At 39.1% G+C, this 10,372-nt stretch overlaps 1 protein-coding gene across 1 annotated transcript in view; it reads left to right on the top strand.

The window, feature by feature from the left end:
* The window catches only part of rab28 (RAB28, member RAS oncogene family), a 29,053-nt gene extending 19,826 nt beyond the window's left edge, over window positions 1-9,227 (top strand). The window contains exons 5-8 of the mRNA XM_026331339.2: window positions 3,670-3,773; window positions 3,866-3,943; window positions 7,341-7,417; window positions 8,042-9,227. Of these exons, the coding sequence (XP_026187124.1) occupies window positions 3,670-3,773; window positions 3,866-3,943; window positions 7,341-7,417; window positions 8,042-8,087 (305 nt within the window). The 3' untranslated portion in view covers window positions 8,088-9,227. The remainder of the gene's footprint in view (window positions 1-3,669; window positions 3,774-3,865; window positions 3,944-7,340; window positions 7,418-8,041) is intronic.
* The last annotated feature ends 1,145 nt before the right edge of the window (window positions 9,228-10,372 follow it).

The following is a 10,372-nucleotide window of genomic DNA, read 5'->3' on the forward strand; positions in this document are numbered from 1 at the left end:
AGTGAGCACCCTGCTGACACGATAGTAAGTCATTTCATTAGGAGCTGGACCAGATTTGATAATGCTTGCCCTCATTTTACAGTCTGAGTTGGTTCATGATCGTCACAAGGGGGAAACTGAGCCAAAACCTCTTTACAGGGTCTTTAAGGCATAGTGTGAGGTCATTTTAGAAGTGATAGGTTCTCCCTTGGGGTTGATTAGGCTCAACCCTGTAACTTTCACTTAATGGGGTATGACCCCTCAGTGCACGCACACGCACACACCCAACCATTACTACCACACACAGTTCACACATTCCACCCTCAGCCCTCAAATCCCCACAGCACCCACTGCTGTTTAGTTTAAATGAGACTCCTGACAATTAACCGTGTGATGTTAAGCTTTTTCTCTGGCTGGTGCTCACTTGGTAAACTGTTCAACAGGCCCCCAGCAGCTCACTTGGTAAAACAATAAGTAGATGTCCCTGTTATCACAGGATGGTTTTAAAAAGCCCACTGAGGATCACACAGTGCAGTGTACTGTTTCACCACATAACCAGTATTAGCTTGTTGTCTTATAATGGTAACATGTTGGTGAACTGAAGTGAGCATATTTTAGCAGTATCCCATAATTGGCAGTTGTATAGCAAAAGTTATGAAATGGATCTGTTTTATTTAGGCCTGTACTCAGGAATAAACATTACATAAATGAGCCAACGGACTCAGTATTGTCAGTTACAAACATAAATAGATAGACAGATACTAAAGCGATTGATTACTATTTATTGATCCCAGAGGAAATTCCAGCATCCAGTAGCAGCATACAAATAGACAAGAACATTACATTTCACATCACTACATTATACATTTAAAGATGGATGAAGCATCACTGTGAAACCAGTATATAGCAAATACGCTAGATACGCTATCTTTCTTTATAAAAAAAAAGATCATGACCAGTTTACACATATAAACACATTTATAGTTTTACTTTGTTACTTAGTTTTATTTTCAGTATTTTAATCTCAGTCAGTTGGCACACACACTAGGGAAAATACCAAGGGTTTTGGTTTAAAGGCATGACCCATGCACCCCAGTCAAAAGCTAGCCTCCTTACTAATTTCAAGTTTTGTAGTGATATAGAAACCTTTCCATGTCTGTCTGGTTTCAGGATAATCAGATCTGCCAGTGAAAGGATTCTTTCCATGAAGGAGCTAAGCTGACCTTCCCACAGACACTAACTTGTGGAGAAGAATATCAATATTTTCTTCTCATTTGGTTGTGTTCTCATTTATGTTACACGTCATCACAATAACAAACGGGTTGTAAAAGCCCAATTTATCTGCCAGATATTAATCTCTAGCTGTTGTCTTGCAATGAGCAGGCCTTTTAAATAAACATGGGTGGTGACCGGAGCAGCGGAGGGCCATCTCTCTTGACGAGTGATGATCCCCTCCACTATCTTTATGCACATGGAGGCCTAAACAGTTTATTTCGTGTTTGCAGTCACTTCCTTGGGGTTGTTAAGCTGATGTACAGTTTGACAGAAACAGAGGGAAACCAGATCATCTGAGGAAGATTGCTTTGACCTGATAAGTAGAAATGAGTACATTAGGGAGAAAAATGAAGCAAAACACTAAAACTGTGGGATTAGTCCTGTATTCAGTTTACATAGACAGATGCCACATGCTGCAAGATTCTTTAGTGTGAGAATGGCGGCCCACCTACAGTTGTATTTTGTCATTGAAAGGAGCTTCATAGTTCACGAAATCACAAAATGTAGAATATTTAAAAGTGTGTTGTTTTATGCATAATGGTTTACAAAAACTTATTGTTGCATCTATTACCTTCATTGTCATAATAGATAATTATTTACTATTGATAACCACAAGATATTACATTTAAAATGTATATGACAAAGAGAAGCAAATGAATGTTGGGAGTTTTTGGAGTTATAATAAATGAAGTAGTTTTTTCCAATTGGCCAATTAACTGACTGATTAGATTTGAAAGCTGAATTTTCTTCCTTCTAATACAGACTTTCATTGTGACTGACAGACTTGTCTACTTTTTTTTTTATATTATCATTTTTGTATTTTTTTATTTTTCCTGCTGCTTTGGTTTGACTTTTCACTGTTTGGTGCTTACACTGTACCCACAGGCAGGACTCAGAAACCTCACAGGGCCTGCACCTTTTTTACTTACAGTAATGTGCCTTCATCAGCTCCTGAGCCAATATGTTAACGTTGGGTAATCTGACTGTGACACATGATTGATAAGCTTTCCCAAGTGTGCAGGATCCAAAGGATTAGCAGTGTTTACTTCTAGTAGCTTGGTGGGTACCTCCGCTGTTAATGACTGGAATTAATAACCTGCTGACGCCTATGAGACAGCTATGTTTATGTACAGGCAGAGACATGACAGTCTGCCCTGGATGCTGAGTAGTTGTAAAAGTGTCTGCCCTTGCCCAGAAAGGTTTGTGTTTATATGTCAGTTTTGATGATGGTAATATTCATTTTAGTCTGAATTGATTCTTTCAAAATGTTTTTTGTGGATTGGCCTTTAACATTTTTAGGTCATATGACTTACTGAGATATTAATAATACTGGATTAGTGCAGTGTTTACATTTCTTTCTTGCTATGTATCTGTCTCTCTCTTTCTCTGCTCCTTTTATCCCCCTCCCTTCTTCTCTCTCTCTCTCACACACACACACACACACACACACACACACACACACTAAGGGGCATGAGAACGGGGTAAATCCATGACAACTTCAATGAAACCTCACACAAAGAGTAAAACTCGGGGGGACGAGAGAAATGCAACACCGTACAGTAGCCTAACGTCCTCCAGCTAACATAGACATGTATGCACCAGATACCGGGTGTGGCTGCCTTTCTGCACAAAGACAGAAATAAAGAGCAAAGCTATTGCTTTCAGCAGCAAGACCCCCAGGTGACCTTCCTTATCGACCCCAGCATGACCCCATAGTCAGGAAGGAGAGAAGCAAAGCTCCTGGTATCACTGCACAGGACTCAAATGCACAGGGATGCGATCACAATAGCAAAAAAGAAAGGCACTGTCATTGTGTGCTCAGTAAATCAGTATAAAGGTGACAGTCCCACTTCATGGGTCTGTGTGCCAGTGTTAAAGGCCGGCACACTCATAAGTCAAACAGTTTTCTCCATCTCCACTCTCACTCTGAGTGTAGCCTGAAGACTTTGGTCATCCATGTATTGTTTAAGTCTTTCTCTGCAGCTGGGCTGGTTTGTCCCTCTCAGGTCAAACAGAGGTTCATGGCTTCAGGGTGCAACTGTACTAGTCTTACACTGAGGAATGTGTCACATCAAGGTTTAATACAAGCTGGTAATGAAAGCTCGGGGCCACTGAATTGATCATTGCCACTGTCAAACCCCCTGGAATCGCTGCCTCCATGAATTCAAAAAAGCAGCAGTCACTGGACACTGCAGCCAAGTTTGAAAGCAAGATAACAACTGAATTACACTTTGTTTTCATGCACCTTTATGTGCTGCATCCCTGTACACTAGGCAGACCCCTGCCATCTTAACTCAAGTCTAAACAGTTATCTTTTCTGTTTATGGTTTGATATATGACAGTTAACCCTGAAATATGTAAATCCATCTATCTTTTTCAAGTTTTCTCACTTGTTACACTGTGTTTCGTCCATAGTCGACCTGGAGCACATGAGGACAGTGAAGGCTGACAAACACCAGCGCTTCTGCCAAGAGAACGGCCTCATCAGTCAGTTTGTATCAGCCAAGACAGGAGACTCGGTGAGTACTAGCCGACTCAAAAAACACAATGAAATTATGAAGTACAGAGGGAAAATACTTATCCTATTTTTTTTCTTCGTGTCTTTCTCCAGGTGTACCTTTGTTTCCAGAGAGTGGCTGCTGAGATTCTTGGTGTAAAGTTAAACAAAGCAGAAATAGAGCAGTCCCAGGTGAGCCATAACAGCATCATGAGCTTTCTCTCAAATGTCACAATTTTTTAACAGTGCATCTTAATGCTCAGTTTAAATGGCTCTATGATTTAATAGCGATTCTTCAAGAGAACACTGTTTTTGAATGAATAATTTACTGATAAATTAAAGAAAGAGGTTGTTTTTTTTCAGGTTCCTCTTGCCTAGTATTATGGGTAATGTTGTGCCTGAACGTAAAGGAGGTCGCAGTGAGTGCGTTAGGTCAGTTGAGGTCACCGCACACTGTAAAGGACTTTTTGCTGTGTAAACAGGAGTTTGTTACGTCTGCCTCCTGTGATGGTCTACCTGCCAATGACGCTGCCCATCTGTAAATAGACCCACATTGACCACATTAACGCGTGAAGTCAGAGGTTAAAGGTAGGCAGTTGTAAGGGTGAGGAGGTTAGGATTGGCTGTCTGATTTATTTGGCTTATCTCCCACCGTTTTGGGCCAAAACAGGGTCTCAGCTTGCCAGCCAGACCAAGGTGCCCAGCTGTAGGATTTACAAGGTCACCTCCCCCAGAAGCATTAATCCTGTGTCTGATATGACCAGTTGGAGCCACACTGGCTGGGTAGTAGTTGATGAGCTTCGGGGCTACACAGAGGTCAAAACCCCTAGAGAGGGGAGAACATGTAGGGGAAGGACTGGCCAAGTTCTCAAGGCCTTCTCCCATCACCAACACTGCTGGTGACAAACTGAAAATGAACGTCGACTAATGGAGCTGTCCATCTGCTTTTCTCTTCTTCCCCTCCCTTTGATAGCTCTGTCAATAAAGCAAAGTGCTTTAATCCAGTCTTATCAACAAGGACAAGTGGCTGAATCCAGTTTGTTCAAGAAGAAAGGTCTAGACCAGTAGAATCTCACGTAGTCTCAGGGTAGGAATAGTATTGTTATCACAGTAATGTCATCAAAGTGTGGAGGCCTGGCAGGGGTTGATGGCTCATACAAGAAAAATCTTAATTTGTTTCCTTTCCTCAACACTATTTCTACAACTAAAAAACATTTTCTTTCATGAAATGTCAAAGTAGCAGCCCAGAAATGTCTCACTTTAAATCTGGAGACTTACTTTGTTCTAAATTCCGCTGAATTCTAATTTTACCACATTTTATCACATTCAGTACATACTGAAAGTCTGCTGGTTTGGTCGATAGCTGTAGCTCAACAAATACTGTTTCCATTATCAATTCATCTTTCAAGGAGATATTTGGTCTGTAAACTGAAAACAGTAAAAGCAAATGCTAATAACATTCTTAGGCCCACAGTAACATCATCCAATGTTTTCTTCTTTTCCAGTAATAGCACAAAAGACATTCAATTTAAAATGATTAAAAACAGAAAACCAATAAAATGCTCACATTTATGAAGCTCAGACTTTGCATTTTTAAAATATTACAGACCAAGTCTCTTTGACTAATAGAATATTTATAGAGTTAATTTAGTTCCAGTTTGGTTTACAGTGACCTATTTTATTTCAGTTGTCCCTCTGAAAAACACTGTACAAATTCCTAAATAAACAGTGTTGTTTTATAATGTTGGAGATGTGAAGGAATGACATCCTGAGTCTGAAGGATATAGAGATGAGGCTTTGAGCAGGACATGGCTCTGGGTCTAGCCAGAGAAGCCTCGTTATCAGCTGTCAGGTTCAGAGAGCTAAACATAGGGGTCACAACCCCTCACAGTATTATATCTGCATGGCAGCCCTCTCCATCATGGTTCTCCGTCTGTTGGATCAGATAGCGAGGCCACAGATCACTCACTGACTCTGACGCTAGGCTTCGGCAGCTCGTTAATCAGAGTGTGGGCCAGGACCTGGTATTCAGCCATGTGGTCGGCTCTTGGGTGGTTATGCAGCAGTTAGTTAGTCCAGCAGTCTGTTGCACCATTAAGATCAAATGAAGGCTAATTTGCCCCCAAAGAAAGTTATAGCTATATGTTACAATTTATAACAACAAATACTGGTTAGTTTACATTAACAGTTTTAAGGAGTTCTCACAGTAGACTTACAGAAACATCAGCACAGTTTTGATCAGTTTTTATTCTTTTTTTTTTTACAATTTATCTACTAAACTTAATTGGAAGAGTAGTCTACAGAATAATGTATAATGACAATTTACAGTGTTTTTAAGTTAATTTCTTTAAAGTCAGTTTAAGTGACATTGTTTTAATGACAGAACTGAAATGAGTCAGTTAAGATTAATTTTTCATTGGTCACATTATAAGCTTGGCTTTGATCTGAGGCTTTCATTGTTTGTCCCCTCTATTTTGCATTTCACTTCTCACTCTCCACAGCCTGTTCTACTTCTTTCCCATCCACTTGATACTAGTATTCATTCTTCTTACTATGATCATCCTCTCCTGTGTCTGTCCTTCTTCTTTGTTTTTTTGTCCTGTTGCTTTCCTCTGTCGATGATCTGGCTTGTTGAACCTGCTCAGAGGATCGTGAAGGCAGAGCTGGTGAACTACCCACAGGATGAAGGTCCAATTAAGCAAGAGAACAACCAGCAAAGCAAAATATGTTCTGTTCAATAGTTGGAAGTATGTGTCCAGAGATGTGTTGTATAGCTCTTAGAATAGAAAGGCATAGTTTAGAATAGAGCTGCAGAAAAGTAGAGAACCCTGTCAGAATATTAGAGCTTAATCACACCTCTGCTGCTGTATTATGCTGATAGTATTTTGCTAAAAGATTTTATAAATCCAAGCTATGAGTTTTTCAGCGAGTTAGCTGAAAGGAATGTAGTGGGAAAAACAAAAAACAATTTGAGCTCCAACTGCCTCCTGACTGGGCTGCGTCACAAACATTTTGACCTGTGTCTTAAATCATAGTGTGGATTTTGAGCCAAGTAGGAAGAGTTAGATCAAAACTGCTCCCCTGTCTGTTAAACAGAAAGCTACAGTCAGGAGATGGTTAGCTTAGCATGAACAGTGCCTGCTAGTTGCCTGGGAGGAATAGCAGAAATATTAACAGCTGTTCTTGCTTTGGTTTGTAAATAAAACACCTCATCAAAGTAAACACCTTTACCTTGCTGGGAGGTGCAGTGGAAAAACAATCACAACATGCCTGCATGTCTCAACTGCTGGCGGCTGTTCATAGCACGGCCCTGCCCAGCTCTTTCCCCCTGCTCCCAGTCTTTATGCTAAACTGACTGATTGGCTGTAGCTTTGGACTTAGTGTAGACACACGCCTGTGATATCAACCCTCTCACCTAACTCTCTGCAAGAAACCTAAGGTGATTATTTAGGTCTTGATTTTCAGTGACCTAGTTAAACGTTATGGAAATGTTTATTGGGTTGTGTTAGTTTTGCATGTAAAGTTATGACGATGTAACTGTTTGTATTGTGGCAGCTTTTTAATAATGTGTGTGTCTGCATCTTTTCAGCGTGTGGTGAAGGCAGACATTGTGAACTACAGCCAGGACACTGTGGCCAGGACAGTCAACCCTCCTCGCAGCTCCATGTGTGTGGTGCAGTGACCCCCTCTAACACGCACACACACGCACACACACGCACACACACATTTAAAGGTGTAATATTGTCTTCGGTCAGTATTTCTCTTTCAGGATTTTGAGGGTGTCTGGGCCTCTGTATTGCTGTGTGTCAGTTGTAAGGGTGAGATGAAGAACAGACTGTGTGTGGTTTCGAGACCTTGGCCTGTAGTTTGGATATTTAGCAGGAATGATTCTGTGGGTGGTTTACCAAAGAGGAAATGGGACCTCAGTTTTTTTAAGTTTACATGCAGCTATCATTTTATTTCTATGATTTATCTTAAACACAGACATATATATATTTATATATATATATATATGTTATGTTATGTTATACATAAACAATGACTTGATTAATGTGTTAGTATGACCCTGGTTGTTTTAAGGACAACTACTGTAATCTGTCATTCTGGTAATTGAACATATTTTTATATGTACCATTGCTATTAGGTGCATTTGTTTCAATGTTTAGGTATGCTGCAGTATATTTAACACCATCAACACGTGTTGAATTTGTCTGTGTCCTACAGTTACTAAGTTAAATTAAAGAGGACATAGACCTAATGCTCTTTTTTGTTGTTGTTGTTTTTTTTTAGATATCTCTGTCTGTGGTGCTCCTCAGTTGAACAGAAAAGGAAATAGGTGTTAAAATGCTGTAGTGGACTGACATGAATCTCTGTTTTCAATTCGCCATTTATGGGCTTGCACTAGCAGTGCTGTGATGTGACAAGAAGTGTACTGTGTTCTACATAGAAATATTTCAATTTTATGATCCTAAATCAGTTAACATTTTATATTTTTATTCTTATAATTAGGTCGAAATAATTTGTATCTCTCAAATAGTATCTCTATTCTCCAGATGTTTCTTGTAGAGTCTACATTATATTATGATAATTCAGCATTACAGTTTTAAACTAGAAAATTGCATTTCCTGCGGAAGATGCGTGTGTATGCTGAAAGCTGAATGAAGCTGCCCAACAATGCTGAAAATTGCTGAAATGCATTGCTGAATTAAGCTGAAGGCTGAAATGCAATGCTGAAGAATCCTGAAAGCTGAAATGTAAAATTGGAGTTGGACGCTTAAATTGTTTAGCTAAAAAACTATTCAACATAGCTGAAAAGGGTGAAAAGAGAATGATATGATGAAGTAGAAAAAAACTGGCTTTCAATTGATAAAGAAAGAAGTGTTAAACTAATATAAAAAGACAGGGTAGTGAAGGAACGTAGTAGGACAGAGAAGGAAGGAATAAGTGGTGTGAACATTCCGCTCCCATACACACCAATGTAAAATTCAGAAAAGGCCTAAAAAAACCATAAAACTTTCTCCTGATTGAGAACATTCAAAATGTAGTGTTGATGAATATGACTGTCTGCTTTAGAACAGAGGTTTTCATTGAAAAATGGCTATGACGCATTCAATGTTTCATTTTAACAGCTGGTTTTACAGTTTGTGTATTGTGAGACATGACTGACACATTAAACCAGTTTTGTCAAAATACTGTAACTTCCACACGTTAGCACATGTCGGCATAACGGATTTAATGTGTTATCAACCTACCCGAAAATCCACCATATATACCACATGTATGATAAAAGCAAACTTCATTCCAGTTCAAAGCTTTTTTCATTGATTAGAAATCATCAGAACACATCCTGTAAATTCTGATCATGTAAACAAAATGTGCTCTGTAAAGGAATGTACAGTTTAAAATGAATGTTTAGTTGACATAGAGCAACACAGTTTTGTGTTTCTAAATAAAACTGCTACATGGAAAGTAATAATTTGTGCATCTGTTATGCATTTGTTTGTGTGAATTAAGAGTTTCTGCAGGTTTTGAAAAATCTTGCTGAGAAAAAGCCCCAAAAGGTATTAAAGCATTTTACATTTCACTTACACAAGTCTTGCATATATTTCACCCGACGTAGGGAGGACTAGTTATAAAAATGTTTTTGTATCTAATTGCAGGCTGTCACGAGACATTCTATACCCAGGGTCGATTGTGGGCGCTGGAGGCCGTTCAGTCCTGCAGTGGAGCGTCAGTCAGCCTCAGTTACTGTTTTGAATCCAGCAAGCTACAAGCTACTTTTTCAGAGCTACCCTTCAAGCTTAAGAGCAGTGAGTATACTCAAAACAAACATGTCCAGCGAGCTGCTTATTTAATGGGGATAGCAGGTAGTAACTATTATTGCACAGAGATTTTTTTTTTTTTAAATGCAGGGTTGTAATTTATTGTCAAACACTTGCACTGTCACCACAGCCAGCAACGATAGTTAAGAATAAGATTATCTCCATTTTAGAAAGAAGATATCATCGGGTACTAGCCTTTGCTGGTTTGCCATCATACTCTGGCCAGTATGAATGTGAAACATGTAGAGTATTAAACAGTATTAGAGCTGCAGTACTTATTCTGGTTAGTTGATTTGGCTGATGGACTGTTAGACAAAACAAGACAGCTCAAGATGTCACCTTAGCAATAGAATAGTAATAATAGATAATAATAATATATAATAATAATAATAATAGAATAGTAATAGAAATCAGCATATTTTAATCGATAATGAAAATGATTAATAGTTAAAGCAATTTCATTGTTTTCTCTGTGGTAGTAAAACTCATTTTGGCTAAGCCTGCAGAAATCCTTCATTGTTAACTCTTAGTTTGAAAAGCATAGTGAATGTGTGCAGACGTTCTCATTACTTAGCCTTTTTTTTTCTTTTCTTGTTACTATTTTTGGGTCTAGGTGTCACTGCACTGTAATTTTTCACTCCACATAAACCAATAGGAACGGGCCCTGGAGGTGCTCATATGAGCAGCAGATGATGGGAACTGGACTACAGTTGATGAGGCCATTACACATTAAGGATCCATGTGTTGAAATTTAAGCATAAGGACTGAAACTTGACCACCCCAGAGATCTCCCGCTATA

This window comes from Mastacembelus armatus, chromosome 10 (genome assembly GCF_900324485.2).
Source record: "Mastacembelus armatus chromosome 10, fMasArm1.2, whole genome shotgun sequence".
Taxonomy (NCBI): Eukaryota; Metazoa; Chordata; class Actinopteri; order Synbranchiformes; family Mastacembelidae; genus Mastacembelus; species Mastacembelus armatus.